Source organism: Lycium barbarum, chromosome 11 (assembly GCF_019175385.1).
Source record: "Lycium barbarum isolate Lr01 chromosome 11, ASM1917538v2, whole genome shotgun sequence".
Lineage (NCBI taxonomy): Eukaryota > Viridiplantae > Streptophyta > Magnoliopsida > Solanales > Solanaceae > Lycium > Lycium barbarum.
Window position 1 is genome coordinate 4,540,852 of NC_083347.1, and position 19,574 is coordinate 4,560,425.

The 19,574-nt window shown below is 36.3% G+C and overlaps 1 protein-coding gene across 1 annotated transcript; it reads right to left on the reverse strand.

Annotated features, from left to right (window-relative positions):
* Positions 1–1,089: 1,089 nt before the first annotated feature.
* LOC132618071 (kinesin-like protein KIN-14N) lies at positions 1,090–7,691 on the reverse strand. The gene is made up of 17 exons (XM_060333124.1): positions 7,357–7,691; positions 6,497–6,751; positions 6,240–6,384; positions 6,049–6,158; positions 5,844–5,963; positions 5,555–5,758; positions 4,892–5,101; positions 4,733–4,807; positions 4,448–4,594; positions 4,232–4,370; positions 4,021–4,130; positions 2,911–3,072; positions 2,600–2,799; positions 2,381–2,462; positions 1,978–2,082; positions 1,785–1,889; positions 1,090–1,617 (listed from the first exon to the last, which is right to left on the reverse strand). The coding sequence occupies exons 1-17, from the start codon at positions 7,408–7,410 to the stop codon at positions 1,438–1,440; spliced, it is 2,403 nt and encodes an 800-aa protein (XP_060189107.1). The 5' UTR covers positions 7,411–7,691; the 3' UTR covers positions 1,090–1,437.
* Between the last annotated feature and the right edge of the window lie 11,883 nt (positions 7,692–19,574).

Here is a 19,574-nt window from a genome sequence, read left to right on the forward strand (position 1 = left end):
AAAACCAAAAATAATGTCAAAACTTTTTTTCCAAAAAAAAATTATTTTGGGCGGGGGTGGGGGTGGATGGGGGTGTTGATTGTGGTTGGGGTTTGGTGGTTGGTAGAATGAACTTGTGAACTTGTTTTTTCTAATTTGATTAGGGAAGTTATTTTCCCTAATTTTAGGGAAAATGTTTTCTAAAATTTTTGACCAAACGAACCTGAGAATATTGGACAATATTTTCTGGAAAATTTTTTTTCTCCGTACCGAACACACCCTTTGTTTTGTTTCGAATATAAAGTGATTGAAGAGATGGTTAGCCGCCGCTAAATAGTAAGACTAATTTTACTTCTATACCCTGATAGTATGATCTGATCACAGTGACATTGGTTTTACTGCTGTATATTTTGTAGACATTTCAACTTTACCCTCTCACTTAATTCAAAAATAAAAATATGGTGTCTTGTTTCTAGCTTATTCAATTTCTTTGCACTTTTTCTTACGCAAAACTGATGATAAAAAGATTTTTTTTAAATGTTTCAATATTGTAAAAAGAATCACAAAATATTTTTTTTTGGAAAACATTCGAGCATATTTTTCTAGCTTTTCTTTTTGGTACATTTGTTTAAAGAAAGAGAAATATAGTATTCCATCATTTGTAATTTGCATAATTTAGTTGATAACAAAAAGAAAAATAGGGAGTACAAAAAATGTTTGAATCTTGTTCTCAAATATAAGTCAACTTTGTAATTATTTAGTTCCTTGTAAAATCTCTAGTTGTTCATTTTGTGTGTGAGAGTGTGAAATCGTTATCGCTTTTAATGTTTTTAAATTTTTTTCTCTTTATTTTCAGCCAGGTGTCATATTTTCAGCTTATAAAATATTAATATAGGAAAATTACACTCTATGGGTCAATTCCAAACAAGTCGGATAAGCTATATGATCGGTACCAATGTAACATTGGAACAAAAGTCTTTAAATGAACTTTGGATTTGTGAGACAAATGCAGTAGATGGTATTTCAGAATCATGTTTCTGTTTGCTTTATACTGCAAAAGATGTCCAGGAAAACAAATAAGAACGAGCTTCGATGGAGAACACAAGCAAATTGTGTGGGCATAATGATCTTGTTCTAGGTGTTCGTCTCGTCAATTATATACTTCAAAAGATATCCACAATAAAATAAAGTTACAACAAACAGAGATAAAGTAGTAAAAATGGAAAGTTACAACACTCAGGTAACTTCGTGAAAGAATATCAGCAGACAAATATTTCAAAGGGACCTTGCTATTACAGATACATAGGCAGTATTCTCTCTCCACTATACAAATCGAAGGTGGATTCGGTTAGAGGTGTGTTTTCCTTCTGTTAAAAATCATATGCCAATCATATAGAATACAGATCACACGCGGTTCCTAAAACTAGAACGAGAGTTCTATAAAAAAAAAATTGAAAATTAGCCAATGCTCAAGCGAGAATCCAATGGACGCATGCTTGTTTGACGTCTTGGAATCCCAATCTCACACGCATTAACCCTTGCTGCAAATCGGAGTGAACATAGGGATTCACCAGTAGAAGAAGGATCTGGCGATACATTGACAAACATCAACGTCTTTGAGTCACCACCTAGACAAGGCTGATTAAACATGCAACGGTCAGAGATAAGGTACTAACAATCTGCATTAGTAATAACAACATATTCCATTTTTGGAAACAGATGCAACTGTCCATTGTAGCTCAAAAATACTACTTCAAAACACGAGAGTCATTCTTTATTTTAATTTGGGGTAAAAGAAATTTTACCTGGAGAAGGTATGTAAGCTTTGAGTTCCTAAATGGCACATGCTCCTCTTTCTTTGCAAGAGCAAATATAACATCACTTAAAGACGACAGACTCTTGTTGATAGCCTGAACGAAAGTCAGAGATAGTTTAGAATATGTTCAGCCTAAATTCTAGAAATAGGAAGCTCTTAAAAGAGAATGATAACTCAAATACCTGAGTTTCTTTCAACCGATCTCCAGTAGACATACTCTTAGATAGACGCTCACTGCCAGCAAGATCAATCAAATTGAGTACGCCTTTTACTTGTTGCTCTGTGCTCTACACATGGGGGCATGGAACTATTAGTCAATTTAAAAACCTAGTTCTGAAATAGGCAATGCAAATGGCATGGTGGCATAGGCCACTGCCCAGCGACGTAGCCCAACGCACAGTGGCATAAGCCCAGCGACATGGGCGTGGCATGGTGGCATAGCCCAATGCACAGTGGCATAGGCCACTGCCCAGCGACGTAGCCCAACGCACAGCGCGCTTAAGCGCCATCCATTTTCGGGGCTAGTTGATTCGGCAGGTGAGTTGTTACACACTATACACAGAAGATTGTCATGAATGTTCTCACCTCATTAACACCCGAAATTCTCAAAGTGAAAACAAAATGACTTCTTGAAGAATTTTCATTCATCTGAGTCTTGCCAACAGACCTACATAACATCATAAATTCAGTAAAGGTTTCAAAAATTAAAACCCTTTTGAGTCCAAAATACAGGAACTGTATGCAAAGGCTGATGATAGATTAAATATAAAACTTAATTTTAGAAGAGAAAAAAGAGATTAATACCTGCTTTGTGCAGCCCGCCTTAGAAGAGAAGAAACCTTGCTACTACTTTGAACATCTACAACTGTCAGGTCAGAGACATGGGTATGGCCATTTGGATCATGTTTGATTGTATATTGCTTTCCGCCATTTTCTGGTCTGGACGCATCAAAACCTGACAAAAGGTCCCGAATAGTCTCGTTGTATATTTCAAGCATTGAAACCTATAGATAATGAGGAAACCCAATATCAGAAGAGAAACAAAGAGAGGGATAAACAATATAGAAAGAGAAACAGACTCAGTAACTGGATCAAGAAGAGTTACAATTTCTCACCTGCATTTCATATTTCCACCCTTGTGCTTGAAGAGACTGTCGGGTCTCAAATACCTGTTCTAAAGTGCGGGGTATTAGTCCTTTATTCTCTGAACTTTCTGGGTTGCCCATCATTGTATGTGTCTTGCCAGAACCAGTTTGACCATAAGCAAATATGCAAACCTGAAAAAAAAAGATGACAATCAGGTACGGGTCAGCTTTTCTGTGATTATTAATAATTTGACATATCAAAAGAATATGAACCTATCGCTCCCTGCATTTCATTTTATCTGGCGGTGTTTTTCTGGATGCTTTTCTGTGATCATTAATAATTTGACATATCAAAAGAATATGAATCTATCGCTCCCTGCATTTCATTTTATCTGGCGGTGTTTGTCTGGATACGGAGGTTAAGAAAGAAAGAAAGCTTTTTGACATATACAAAAGTATCCTTGGACATTTCTATGGTCGTAAGAGCATTTCATTGAGAGTCAAATGGGAAGCTTAAGCAAATACAAAGTTCCCTACCTTCTCTTTTGGATGAATAGGGTAGTTCAGAAGGTGCTCTCTGATCTATAGTCCCTCGGAGAAAGTTAAGGAGTTTCTAGATGCTTTTCTGTGATTATTAATAATTTGACATATCAAAAGAATATGAATCTATCGCTCGCTGCATTTCATTTTATCTGGCGGTGTTTGTCTGGATACGAAGGTTAAGAAAGAAAGAAAGCTTTTTGGAATATACAAAAGTATCCTTGGAAGTTGTGATCTTAGACATACTATGACATTTCTATGGTCGTAAGAGCATTTCATTGAGAGTCAAATGGGAAGCTTAAGCAAATACAAAGATCCCTCCCTTCTCTTTTGGAGAATAGGGTGGTTCAGAAGGTGCTCTCTGTTCTATAGTCCCTCGGAGAAAGTTAAGGAGTTTCCAAATATAGAAAGATGACATCCTTTTAGGGACAGACTAAAAAGAAAAAGAGCTCTACATATAAAATCGAACACAAGGGATAGCATTTTTCACATAAAACAATAGTGAACAGAAACCACAATAGCCAACATCAACTGTTTTTCCTTTTTTTTAACATGAGACTACTGAATTGCGGTCATACGAAAAGTTCAAACATATATCACCTTATAACCGTCGAGAGCACTCTGTACAAGCTGGGAAATCTCAACAAAAACATCTTCTTGTGAAGCCTCGGGCGCGAAAACTTTGTCAAATGTGAAGGAATGCTTTTGTCCTTGGTAATACAAATATCAAATCAATGTTAACATGCATTAAAGCAAAGCTAAAAAAAATACAAATACTATCTGCTTCAATGTGATAGAAATAAATACTCACCATTTTGTGCCAAGTCAATGCCTCTCCCTTGTGCTTCCATTGAGGTTGGAAAAGAGATGGCATTTGCTTCTGCACCAACACAATCTTCAGATAATAAAGGTCTCACTCTACAGAAAACCCGTATGTTGCCTTTCAATTCCTGTATCAGAAAGATTCATAAGTAAACCTTTGGTAAACTTTCAAGATATTAGTTGCATATCATGTGTTTTAACTTACCAGTATAGTATTGTGCAATTTTTTCCGAAGTTTCTCCCCTTCCACAACTTTTGTTTCTGCATCAGCAAGACGCAGACGCAAATCAAAAATTATTTTCTTCTGCTCCTCATATCCTGTTCTGGTTTCAAGTGCTGACATGTCGGACATCTGAAAAAGTGGTAAAATATTTAAGAGGAATAACTTTTTATGCTTATGAAGGTATAATGGGCCGTAGAAATCCCAGAAAGGAAAAGAAATCTCAATGTGCACTGCGAAAGTATGTTTTCATGCCAAATTGTAACGCACCTCTAATCTCTTCTCCGCAAAAGTAAGTTTCTCTTGCAATCTGTTTATTTGTTCAGATTGAGACAGACAACTAGCCTGAGGAATAAAGTCAAAGATGGCTATTTACTACAATTAAAACTGCTATGTGAAGTTCAGACAAACAAATAAAACCAGACGGACCTCCAGTTCGTTTGCCCTTACTGACATGTTCTCTAACTCAGCAACAGATTTCCCAGTACATTCCTTACATTTCAGTAATTCAGCATTTAGAACCTGGACTTGATGCAGCTGTTGATCACGATCATCCCTCATCTTTTGTAAATCTCCCCGTAAACATCCAACTTCATTTGCTAAAGTTTCTTTTTGTTTGACAGCTTCATCTTGAACAGCCTTTTTAAGTCATAAGAGAAAATAAGAATATGACTTGGTAGATGACAAACATTAGCTATTCTTCAGCTTATACAGCCTACCAGTCCAGATATGAAAAGTAGGGGTAAAAAATTAGATATTTAAGGACATCAACAAACTAAGCAAATACTACTCTGGATAAAAACACCATGTCAAGAAAATACTAAAATTCATAAACATCATCTAGAAATCTGACTAGTGCGATAACGCCGTCAAATTTAGCTGCCGGACCATACGGTTAGTTGTTGGTACAGATTTCAGAAAGCAACAAACTAAGCTTCAAGTAAAAAAAGCAATTTAAAGATTGCTGCAGATTAGAAGTTAACTTAACAAGATGCTAGATATAAGTGTTCCAAAAGAGGAAATGGAGAAAAACAAGCTCCACAGATGCTAACAGCCGGAGAAAAGAAAACAACATGAAAATCTAAAACTTACTCTAGAAGAAGAGAGCTGTTCCTGCAAAGAAGTATAGTGACCCCTGAGAGTGCTGAGATTTTCAAAAACTGCAGCTTTCTCCTTCTCCACACGCTTCAATGTTTCATTTGTCGAAGCAAGTTCAGACTGGAGCTTACTGTTGTACTGCTGTAAACTTGTATTGTACTCCTGTAACCGCTTGTACATTTCATTTAATGATTGAATCTGCAGATATTAAGCAAGATGTTAGTTCAACCAAACAATTCACAACTATAATCGAACCAAAACAATATCTTGTACATCTCCTTACCTTTTGATTCGCACTTGAATTGTCTTGTTGAGATCTCTTGAGCTCTTCAGAAACTGAAGCTTGCAGTTTCTCTGCTGCATCTCTAGCCTCTTTCTCTCTACTAAAAGAATCCATCGCTTCCTGATCAAAATGTTGAGTAATTCAGAGACAAAGCTGCGATAAAAATCCCAAATTTAAGAAATGAGATCTTTTCCCCTCCTCCTACCAATTTGGCTGACTCCTCTTTTGCACACTTTTCTTGCAGAGCATCGATAGTTTTCCTTAACTCCATTATGATTGAGTTCAATTCTTCCTCTTTGGCTTTCATTAACACCTCTAATAAAAATGCAAAAGAGCTAGCGTAAGTCGGTAATTCATTGGACCGCACTAGCTTATACAGGAAGAAAACAACCATACCCATCTCGTTGCACTTCTTTTCTGCTGACTCTAACAAAGTTCTAAGCGATGCCTGTTGTGTGACATTGTTTTCTTCAAGCTGCTGGAACCACTTAATGCAAAGCTTAAGTCTTCTTATATATTCTGACATGAGATCACACTTTTCCTAATAGAAACAATTTAAATTTTTATATCAATAAACACGAAGCAGAAATCCAATTAACATTTCTGCAACATAGCAAGTAAAATTGCAAATTAACCTATAGTACAACCATTACCTTAGTGTTAAACTTGTTCTTAGTTTTCAATTTCTCGGTGAGTAAAGCTTCAACATCCTCTTTAGTAAACTCGAAAACAGGGCTATCTGAACCAGTAGTACTCGGCGGTCCACTGGCTGGAGCCAGATCTGGAGCCGTATTCACCACTGATAATGCTTGCCTAGTTGGTCTACCACTAGTAGCTGCAGTCGGCATTCTTGGATTCGCAATTTTTCTCTTCTTATCTACTGTAATTTCATCTGTTCCGTACTTACTCTGCAAACCCAAAAAATTGGGAAAAATTAGACCTTTTCGCCGTAAAAATCAAAACTAAGAAATACCCACAAATCAAAACACAAAAATAAAAACATGGGTTGCTTCAATCAATCCAAAAGAAGCCTTACTTTGCAAACCCAAAATATTTAGGAACTCCCACAAAATTACACATTTTGGCCGTAAAAATCAAAACTAACAAATACCCAATAATTAAAACCCAAAACTAAAACATGGGTTGCTTCAAGCAATCCAAAATAAGCCTTACTCTGCAAACCCAAAAATTTAGGAACCCGCACAAAATTACACATTTTGGCCGTAAAAATCAAAACTAAGAAACACCCACAAATCAAAACACAAGAACAAAACATGGGTTGCTTCAATCAATCCAAAATAAGCCCAAAACTAAACACACTAAACTATACATACAGTGTAAAAATCAACACCTTTTGGCCATAAAAATCAAAACTAAGAAACACCCACAAATCAAAACCCAAAAACATAACATGGGTTGCTTCAATCAATCCAAAATAATCCAAAAAAAAAAAAGAAACAGAAAAATATACATACAGAGTAAAGATTCTGATAGAGAGAGTAAATGTGCTTACATTAGAAGGGCTAGAAGGAATAGGTGCTTTGTTTTGGTTCCTTGGAGGAGCCATTTCTGAACAAAAGATTTGTAATTATGAAATGTTAATGAAGAGAGAGAGAGAACAAGAAGAAGAGTTAAAATCAGGGGATTTGATTTGAACTTTGAAAGAGGAGTGTTGTGGGTCCTTGGATTGTAATCGAAGCTATATCACAATACTATCACTACCGTTGCTTTGAATTGCAGTAAGTAAACTGAAAAACCCACTCACAAATTTGAGAAAAAAAATACTATTACTATCTTCTTTGTATATCTCTTTCTCTCTCACTTTGCAACCCTAATTGGTAATTTGGTCTGTTTGAATTAATGGAAGTTGGGGATAAAACGACGTAGTTTGGAGAATGATTGACTGCCGTATTTGAAATATTTTGAAATGGGAGCGGGCGCTAGGGGCAAGTTTTGATTCGTTGAAATATACAATACCGGTTATGCCCCTAACGGTCTGATTTAATCCTTTCTACCTAATTCTTTCTCTCTCTCTTCAAATTTACATGACACTATTTTATTTTATTTTATTTTATTTATATGTATAATTTGACTAAGAATTTTTTTTGTAATGACTTAATGTTAAATTTTTAAATTTTATTCTTAATAGCTGTGACGGGTTTAGGATTTAAGCTTGATGAGCTCAAACTTCAATTTTCTTAGCATCGAACACGGGAAATGGTGTTCCGGTTGCGGATGGGTGAGTAACGCGTAAGAACCTGCCTTGGGGAACTAGAGCTTAAAACGGCTGCTAATACCTTTAGACTGAGGAGCAAAAGAAGGAATCTGCCCCAAGAGGGACTCGCGTCTGATTAGTTAGATTGAGAGGCAATAGCGTACCAAGACGATGGATGGTCAGTAGTTGGTCCAAGAGGATGATCAGTCATATTGTGACTGAGACATGACTCGTCTTACTTTGAAAAGTGTCGATCGATATTTAATATTACAATTTTAGCAAATTTTTAAACATAAATGTATGGTCTACATCGAAAGTATTAGGTTCGATCGAGTGAACCCCGTGTTGTAATACTATATTCGTCTCTATTCAATGACATGCTTTTATAGCCAAAAAAAATCTCACAAACATATTTAAGAAAACTGAATTGCATATTTAGTTAAATATCGTCACATAAATTACAACAGAGCTATTACCTTTTCTCCGACTGTATTTGCATTACGCCGGACGAGGATTTAAATATTGGGGGTGGACAAGGGTCATACGGCTAGGCTCCATATGGCGCTTAGAAATCGGAGGTGTAGCTTTTTATTGACTATGGAAATATTTCAATATTACTACACATTTTTTCTCTTCTTTCTATTTATCATCATATTAAATCTTAAGTAATTTTTGATTAAATTACTGGCGATTATTGCATATATTAGTGCGAAATTAAATTAGACCTTCCAAGGTGGGGATAAGGTCTTCGTACACTTTATTCTCCCCAGACCCCACATTGTGGGATTCCACTGGATATGTTGTTGTTGTATTAGTACGAAATTAGATTAGAGTTTTCAAATGCTCCTAGTGAATATTGTATAAACCAACTTGTCAAAGATTTTACGTACCCGAAGACAACTTAAAGAAACAGTCATCAAGTAATTGAAATATACACCTACTAGTTTCGATTGCTTGTACTGTTAATACTACAAATTAAAGGATCTAGAGTAAGTTCATATGTTTAGTGATACTTCGTATCCACTGTTTTAAACTTCAATCTGCATGCATAATCATTGATAGTTTTAGTTGAAGTTGAAACCAAAAAGAACAATCTAGACTTTTTACCATCAAAAAAAGAAAAAGAAAACAAGATCTAGGGAGGTAACTTGAGTTGCAAAACAAATGGAATTGATCCCTTGCCTTACTTGCGTCCTATGTGTGTCAAGAATACTATTCCAACAATCTGACCCTTTTACCTTCTTTTTTTCCCATTGGATATATGTAGTTCTTGTAGTGCTCTCACTGTGCCAATAGAATGGCCATAAAGTGGCATTGGTAATATATCTTTTCACTTATTGGTGTTTTGTACCAATCCCTTCAGTCTTTTTCCACAAACCTTTCTTGAGGCTTCTTCATTAGCCTCACATATTCATGTGTTATTTTCACAATTAGATAGACTACACTAATATTACAAGAACATTTTCCCCTTTTTGTCTCCACTTTGAATTTGTGCCTAACGTGTTTAGCCAACAATATGACATAAAAGACTGTCAGTTACCACAAGCTTTCTTATTCAAAGTCGTCATCCCAATTTTTTGTAGTTGTCACCTAAGATTAAAAGAGCACAACCACGAGGGACCTTTTCCAAAGCTGTATGATGTTAACTTCTTGCCTTTTTTAGGTATCACCATTTCCTCCGTCTTATTTCTCTTTTTTTTTTTTTTTTTTTTTTTTTTGTTTTATTGGGGAGGTCGAAATTAGTTACAGTCTGGATTTTGACATGTTATTGACGAATAAGGGTAGCAAAATTAGCCCAAAAAAGCACGAGTGACCAAAATATGTCCAAGTCTAATCAGGTTAATAATCCGTCAATTTATTAACTCAACTTATTTGCGTGCACCCGATTCTACTCATCTAAGGTTGGGGTGATTTAGCTAGCTAGGCTAAATATGTAGGCTAAATTAACGCAAGAGAAACCTTGTTAAAAAAATTTATTTGATATGCGATATATAGCCATAATAAAGAAAAAACAAGTCTATTAATTTTTTTTGGTAATTAAACAAATTATTAAAAAAAAAATTGAAACCTTGGTAAGAGTTGAGTCGGTCGGGTTATGAGTCTTATGACTCACCCATACCATCTCAGATCAAGTAATTAACCTTTAGACGGGTTAATGACCCGTCGGTTTGTTAACCTATCGGCTTATTTTAACTTGTCCAAATCCAGCTTAACATGTTCATTTGAACTCTCCTTTTGGAATTCATTTAAATTTTCTGTAGCTTTGGTGGTTATGGGATATGTAGAATTGCGAGATCATGTGGCACAGTGCTGTAGGTATATAAAGACTAGAGTGTCGACTTGGGAGTTAAATAATACGGAAATTATGAAGTGGAAATATGTTTCACTTATATAGGCTTAAATTAGTTGATTGCTTCGTGAGCAGGCAATGCTAATTATATATAGTCGCCTGATCTTGTTTTATCATATATGAAAGCGTAGAGAAGAACGTTAGGCTCCACGTTCTTTGAAAAACTCCTGAATTGTCGCATGGTTTATTCCCCAACAAGGAATTGAAATACTTTTACATAAAAGGAAACGGATAATGAACAAAGTGAATAGTTTTCAAGACTTGTATAGCACGAATAAATACTACTACTCCATGTATTATGGCTTTGGCAAATATCAGTCTCGCTTTCATGTAACAGTATATAATAGTAGTTCCCAACATATTCGCAAGGTTTGCATGTATGTCAATTTACGCTTGCCAATTAAATGTCACTTTCAAGTCAAGAAACAAGCACATATATACAAAGGGAAAAAGCAGCGACATATATATGCAGTTTAATGATTTAGTATGGTTGTTTCGCTGCAAAAAAATTAATGGTCAATGCGTTACGTTTTGAGCTGCATTCATTATTAATATTGTCGAAAATACGGCTTTATATTAGTACTTATTCAGTGAATCAAATAGTTTTATCTTTAATCATGATTTTTCAAATATATTTTAAATATCTTCAAGCTGAAAAGATGTAATTTATTCTATGCAGTTTCTGAAATTTATAATTTATATAACAAATATAAAGGAATTTATGTCCGAATTTAGAGCTCTAGACAAAATAAAATAGAGTATCGACCCTCTAATTAACTTCTCTATATTACTTTATGGTTACATATAGCAAGACCAAATGGCAAAAAGTTTAAAGTAAGTGGGATAATCCTTTGTTAAGCCGGACATGATCAATGTGAGTAGTATTTTTTTTCTCATTTCCTACCAAACAACTTAAAATAGTTTGTACTCAACTAATAAATTAACAAGAGAAGAAACCGGACAAGAAGCAGAACGTCCAAATTAAAGTTGGTCGCCTGCAACAAATCGATCACTAAGGTAAAAGTCGTTGGTGTTCGATTTATTTGATCATAAATAGTCATAGTGAATGTAATAGTTGAATCGAAACAGGTACATCACGAGACTCAAAAAAATGCATTAAACAAAGAGAGTAGCCGCCCACCTGCATGTGCAAAATTTTGGTTTCAAATTTTGGACTAATATCAGATATGATTCCTAGTAGCGAGGTTTTTTAACTCACTTCTATTTCTAGTTAATATAGTGAACAAACACTTGTATGATTTATTTCATTAATTAATCTCTAGTTGGTAACATATGAAACAAATTTGAACTTAATGAAATCCTAGTTGCTGGACATCACGTAAGTACTTTTTTTTAATCCCCTCCATTGGAAAATCGTACTGCTCAAATATTATATATATATATATATATATATATATATATATATATATACTAGTATTATTGAATCTATAGCTATGAAGTTCAAAATTTGTTTTAGGTCGCAAGTTAAAAAATTTCTTGAATCTTCTTATTAAAATTAACTAGTCTCTATAAACGTGCAGTTGCACGTTATTCTCTATCAACCTTGATCATCACAAAAAATATTAGGCAATATTATTTGTAACTACATACATTAATTTAATAACAAAAAAATTCCTATAGTATAAGATTATAATCCACTTAATATTTCTTTGGGAATGATGTTCTGGATATATATGTTTTTCGTCTTTTCCCCCACATGTGAAGTATCTTACGACTAACATAATCCAATATCAGGGATTAAATGAACAAATTCAATATTAGTGTTGAAAATCATTACTAAACCAAATTAAATTATAAGAATATCTTTTAATTTTAAGAATATTTAGTTATTTATTATGAAAAAAAATTAAGTTTTCAAAAAAGTGAAATATAATATTTTTTAAAAAAAATTCAATTCCTCCCATCGCTATAATTTTTTATGACTTCATGGAAATTTTCATGATGAAATGTTTATAGGAAGAGACAATTTCAACTATCTTATTTTCTTCAACATAAAGATTTATATCCACCAACTTGCAAAAGATAATCAATTGATTTGATGATAACTATTCTTGTTTTTTCTCATCCTCCTATTTTATTTAAGCATATCCGTATTGATTCCCCCCCAAAAAAAAAATCCTAACCGATGATCACTCAATTTTGAGTTTATCACAGAAAAATGCTTTTCTATTGTTTGCTACTAAAAATCATCCAACTTGAAAGTCCTTTTCTATTGATTGTTACTAAAAATCATCCAACTTAAAGTTTATTCCACAAAAACACTACTTTTTCTATATTTATTATGTAAAAAGTCAATTTCTAACATTCCTATCTTAAATTTAAAAAGCAAAAATAAAGTGAGGAAAACTTGAAACTAAGAAAATAAATTCAAATATTTTGTGTATTTCTCCAACAACTAAGAAAATTAAAAAGGATGTAGGAAGGGTTGAAAGGACTCTCAAGCAAAAGGTTGAAAATCCGATTATGAAGGTTCAAGGTTTTCCTTTTTATTTATGATTAAAAAGCTAAATAAAATAAAAGGAGTAGCTGTATCGTTTAGATGATTTCTTACTGTTATCCGGTGTAAAAGTGTTATCTTCTATCCAAGTTAAACCTTAGTTAACTCCAATTAAACAATTACTACAGATATGAATTGAATCCTTTTAAAAATCAACTTGAAGATGATTACAAAGATCGATATTGTAGAACAAATCATTGAAGACAACTTTGCTTTTAGATAGCTTCTTCTCCTTGCGGCCAAGCAGGGAACTTGCTTTTGATCAGCTCATTGATACAAAGAACTGATCGAAGTTCATCACTTTTGTCTTTTTTTTTCTTTTGGTGAGTTCGTTTACCTTTTCTTTATATGTTTGATGTGTGGAAGTTGTACAAAATTATTTGGATTGAGGTAATGTTATATCAATTAATTTGACCAAATTTTGGTTGTGCGCCTGATTTTTCTATTCTACTAATAATGCAGGTTTTCGTTCATCCAAAATAATTAGGTCTGTTTACCCCGAATTTGGGAAATCAATTGAATTTGTATGCAGGTATAGGATATGTGCTTGGATATTGATATATGTTTGATAGTGGAAAATGAGCGTGTGAGTATTTAGTAATAAAACGGCTAATAACGATAATTTGCTCGATTTGCTATGGACATGAACATTTAGAAGCTCCGTTCAATACTTAATGGAAGAAGCACAATATAAATGGAAATAAATGGCCTTGGCCGGATCAAATATTGAGGGAGAGAGATTGTGTATATGAGCTCTTTTATTATAAATGTTCTTGGAAAGTAAGAAGAGCCAACCCCCAAATGAGGGGGATGTGCTCTTATTTATAGTGGTGCCTCTATGGGCCTCTTCCCATACAAATGATTAGAATAATAATAAAAAGGACAGCTCTGAGCAGATTTTGTGGGATTAGGTTGGCCGTACGATCTGACACACGCATGGTCGGTGGTTGACCATGGCAGGACGCTACCGACGCGTGGCAACCGCGTAACGGATCTCCCGGATCAACGACCATGACCAAAACGGACTGACGGCCAGGATTTCCCAGACCAACGGCCACAATCAATTCGAACCAACGGCTATGATCAAACGGACCCACGGCCATGATCAATTCGGACCAACGACCACGATCAATTCGGCTATGGAGAAATCGGACCAGATGACAATCTTCCCTCTTTTCCTTCGATCTCTAGTCTTACCAGTTCTAACATATGTCCGATTTTTACCGTATACAGATAGCCCCCACACTTTCCGGACCGTAGTTTTATCGGAGTAACGGGAAGTGGATGAATCACGGCTTTATTTCATTCTTCCTCCATTTTATTTTCTTCACTTCACTTTACTCTCTCTTCGTTTTGTCACCTCTAATCATCTTCCATCTCAGGTTTGTTGCTGATTTAACCGTTTATCCCCTTTGGTTCATCGCTTGTATTATGAACGGTGGAAGTCTCGGAGGGTCACCCTTGAGCAAGCCGGGCATGGTTTCGCGGATCTTCCGGCCCTGATACTTGAAGCTAAGAGGGTCGAGGAAGAAGCTAAGAGAGCCCTCGAGACTGACTCCCGCGACTCCGAGCGGACAATGTCCGAACACTCCGGATCCAGCCATACCGGATAGACCAGGGGCTGTACTTAGCCTTTTGTTTTTTGCTTTTGTTGGGGTTTCCGGTGTAAAGACTTTCGCATAAATGGAACACGCATTTTTCTTGATTTTCTTTATTCTTTTGCTTGAATATCTGTTATGACCTTCGCCCAAGTTGTCGGTCCGATTTAAGGGCAAGTAGACTCGGATTCATTATTCCGCGCTGTGCTTGAATATTGGCTTTTCTCTTCATTCGGTATGTTTTGTCCGGAAATTTGATGGAGTTTTTGCCCGTGGGACTTATCTTATGCTTTGTGAATTCAGATGTCTACGAATCACGATAGGCATTTTTAGGGCCGGTATTTTTCGGACACCTGAATCTCAGCCTTAACTAAATTTCGATGTAATAGTCCCCGTTTGAGGGGTTAACGATTTTGGCCCGGTTCACTATGACCTTGTTGCCTTTGTCGAATTTCGACCGTAGTGCCCGGAATAGGGTATACGAATGAAGTAATGCCGAAATATGGCGATAATCATCGGGGTAGAGTATTTTAACAAGAAGACATTCGAGATATCGTTATCCGAACTTTCGATGATTTTTGTATTGCAAGTATTTGTATAAGATACGAGAATTTTGTTTTCTTTTGTTTTTGTCGTAGCTAATACTGTTTGGACACGATTCATTCTGATTGTTTGGTCCTTTCATCGACACCGAATGCAGAAGGTCCGGTTTTGGTTTTGCCGTAGAAAATATTGGGGGGACACGATTCATTTTGATCGTTTGGTCCTTACACCGAAGGCTATGGCCGGTGGCCGGGCCTTGGATTTGCCGTAGCAAATGTGAAATGGGACACGATTCATTATGATCGTTTGGTCTTTACACCGAAGGCTATGGCCGGTGGCCGGGCCTTGGATTTGCCGTAGCAAATGTGAAATGGGACACGATTCATTATGATCGTTTGGTCCTTACATCGGAGGCTATGGCCGGTGGCCGGGCCTTAGTTTTGCCGTAGCAAATGTTGAGCTTCTCCGTTTGTTGTGATCGGTGTCATCTTTAGTGTGGCATAGTACTCCCCTAGCACTTATCCGAGTTGCAAGATCAGGCGAGCGCTATCAAGCCCCCACTCGTAGGCCGTGACCCCGAGTTCCCGGGCGTTTGTCCTTATCTTTGTTAAGTAACACGTTGTACTTGTTGCCTCATTAAAAAACTTGTCGAGAAACCCATTTTGGGACAAAACCGTACTAAGGAAAAGAGTGCAACACGCGTTTTCAGACCTAGATCCTAACTTTATCCGGTACTCGACTTCCTGCAAAAATAAAAAGGTTAAACATGAGGTGTCCATACCTTAGCAGTAATATCCCTTCAAATGACCCACATTCCAGTTGTTGCCCAATCGCTGCCCGTCCACGGATTCCAGCTGATACGATCCTTTGCCCGTTACCCCGGTTATCTTGTACGATCTTTCCCAGTTCGGACCCAATTTTCCTCCGTTGGGATTCTTGGTGCTCAAGGTAACTTTCCGAAGCACCAAGTCCCCTACTTATAAATGCCGAAAATTGGCTCTCTGATTGTAGTACCTTTTCATTCTCTACTTCTGGGCTGCAATACGGACCAACGCGTTTTCGCGAAGTTCATCCATGAGATCGAGTTTCACAGCCGTGGCCTCCTCGTTTGACTCCTCGATGGTATACCTAAACTGGGGACTCGACCCGTTTATTACCCCCGCCCGGAGAAATGACTCGGGCCACCCCTTGATTTTTCCGACCTGAAGCTTGGTTCTCGAGAGTATGGCCGATACCTTTCCCTCGATGGTCCGGCCTCCGGTTCGTAATTCTTTCGTGATCTCTCCGAGCTTTTGTCCATTTTTACGGCCCCCGGGGGAAGATCAAGTTGGTCATCCTCTATCCGAATTTTTGACTCGTATCGGTTATGGACATCCGCCCAGGTCATGGCCTCGTATTCCAGCAAGCTTTCCTTTAATTTGAACGAAGCCGTCGAGCTCCGAACATTGAGCCCCTTTGTGAAAGCTTGTGCGGCCCATTCCTCCGGAACCGGGAGGAGCTCCATTCGTTCCCTTTGGAACCGGTTGACAAATTCACGCAATAACTCCTCGTCTCTTTGGGCTATACGGAAAATATCCGCCTTTCGAGCCTGCACCTTTTTGGCTCCGGCATGTGCTTTTATGAAGGCATCGGCCAGCATTTCGAAAGAAGTGATTGAATACTCGGGCAGATGATCGTACCAAGTCAATGCTTCTTTTGACAAAGTTTTCCCGAACTTTTTCAGCAACACGGATTCGATTTCATCCTCCTCCATATCATTGCCTTTTATAGCACAGGTGTATAAGGTCACGTGTTCGTGAGGGTCCGTTGTGCCATCATATTTTTGGATATCCGGCATTTTGAACCTCTTCGGGATCAATTTCGGAGCTGCACTCGGAGGAAAAGGCCTTTGGATGTACCTCTTTGAATCCGGCCCTTCCAAAATCGGCGGAGCCCCCGGGATTTGATCCACCCGAGAGTTGTATGTCTCCACCATTTTTTCGGTCGAGTCCACCCGCTTCGCCAACGTTTCGATTGTTACACCCCATTTTAACCGGGTTAAATTAGAGTACAACATATTGGTGATTCCTATTTGTTTTATTTAAGGAGTTATCACCTAATTAATTTAACGGTGAATTAAGACACCTAGATGTTAACTAAGGTAAAGTTAAAACTAAACCTCCGTTAATAGTCTGCTTAACCAATGTGATTCTAGGTAAGGGTTCTTTATTACCCTAAAGGGAAGGGGTTAGGCATCCTTTAGAATCCGTTAATTACGGTTATCCGACCAAACTTAGGTTAATTAATTAAGGGTAAATATAGTGCTTAAATTTTAAGAAAATGACGTATGATATTACTAAGGTTTTAAAGGAAAATATAGTAACGCCATTTAAAATAAAATTTAAAAGATATGCTAAAGCTTTAAATAAAAAAGGCTATTTTAAAAAAATAAGATTTGCAAAATATAATGATACGCATATAAATAGAAGCTTTTAAGAGAAGACCTAGCCAATTTAAACTTAGAATAAAATTACATCATATGAGTATAGTGATGCAGAAAATCATAAACTTATTTTATAAATAGAATGCAAAAGATGATGAGTTTTCTTTTTCTTTTTAACTTTATTTAACTATGCTCGGCTAAAAATATGTATAATGGATGAATCTTGAAAACAATGTTTATAAAATATACTTGAGTTTATATTTGCGTATTAGTGACGCTTTAGAAATGTCTATGATAGTAAGAATAAAACATGATTCCTTTTACTTAAAATATATAGTCATGTTATTTTGCAAATCAATTGTTTCAAATAAGATAAATATTAGACATTATAAATAGTTTTAACATGGAAAGAAGAGAATAAAACTTATGGAATTAATTGTTAGTCTTCCTTAAACTATCTACCCAATACTAAAACTAAACCTACTAATTCATTAGGATTTATCTAAGTCAAGAAAATAAAATAAGACAAGGTTAGTCGTACAAAGCAGATAAAAATATATAACAATAAAATAAGGTAGAGGGGAAGAAAATTGAATGGATCTGGCCCATTTTCCAAGGGCCACTGTTGCAAATCTGTTGCTGCTGTTATGGGCCTCGGCCTAGAATCATTTTGTACAGCTGACGGGGCTGACAGAGAGAGGAGTCATGTTGGGCTTTTAGCCCAACACCAAATGCGGAAGAAGACGAGTCCCTCAGACTCGTATGCGATGGTCATGCATAAAATGAAAAGGAAAAGGATTAGTATCTAATCGACGAATAAGGTTAAACATGTACAAATTCAAAACAGGTCGATAGGTCATGTATAAACTGCGTAGACAAATGCAATAGCACAAAATATTCGGAGTGTACCTAGTATACCTGAAAGGTATATACTAATATACGACCCTTGTATACACGGATATACATTAAGGTTTATATACCATGTATACTTTGAAGTATACCATACCACAGGAAAATCAGGTAGGGAGGGAACAAACCCATACGAGCAGAAAAAATGCAGAAAGAGGGAAGGAAATTCGCGAGTACCTCATATAAACCAAACAAACATCCCAAAGCAAGCACAAAGCACAGTTATACGTATAGCCAGAAAGGATTACCCAGATATCTTAATATGGTTCAAATAGATAGTCAAGTAAACATGCATATTTGACATTTCACCCTAAATTTAATCAAATGCAGCAGCTTCACCCCTTATTCGAATATACCTTGAAGATATACTCATATGATTCATACAATGGTCGCCAATAAGCTTAAACAGGTTCAACTCAGCATGGAATGATCGTACAGCATACAGTTAGCGTGTTTCATCAATAGAGAAACTCCAATATATTTTTTTTAGAATTTAACAAAGCACTAACATATACTTAAAGATACTGAAGCTGGATCTAAGCTGTTGTCCAGTCTTATTTAGAGCAAAGAAACAAACATAGAAGGCATACGAACTGGGAAAAATCTTATCCTACAAGAAGGCTTATCCTGGCCAATTTATATTAGTTGATTATGATTTCAAAGAATACAAACAACACGAAGAGGCACCAACAGATGTACCATAAGCCATATTCGAAAGTCATATGTTTTGTTAACCATTCCTGAGGTTCAAACAAGGACAGATCTGGAGTTTTGTTTCAATTCCACAATAAAACCAATCTAAACTGTACACAATGCAAAGAGGGATAAAACCAACAAACACTTGGCAAACTATATTCATGCTCATACCATCATTAATCTATCATTTTCCCTTTCAAAACTATTGGCTTAAGCTCAATCAAATACTGAGAAATAAGGCATACCAATAATCACCTAAACAGTAATCTGATCGAGTGGCATCCTCTTTGTGACAGACCACATAACCAATAAACCAAAGATACAGGCCAAGTAATGGACAAGCAAGACATTAAGAGACAGCACAGAACAACTTATGGCAATCTGATTCCCTTTAAGTATACAGACTTAGTTTTCACTCTCATAAATCATACTTTTACCCATCTCGGATGAAGAAACAGTGGAAGGACGAGACCCTTTATA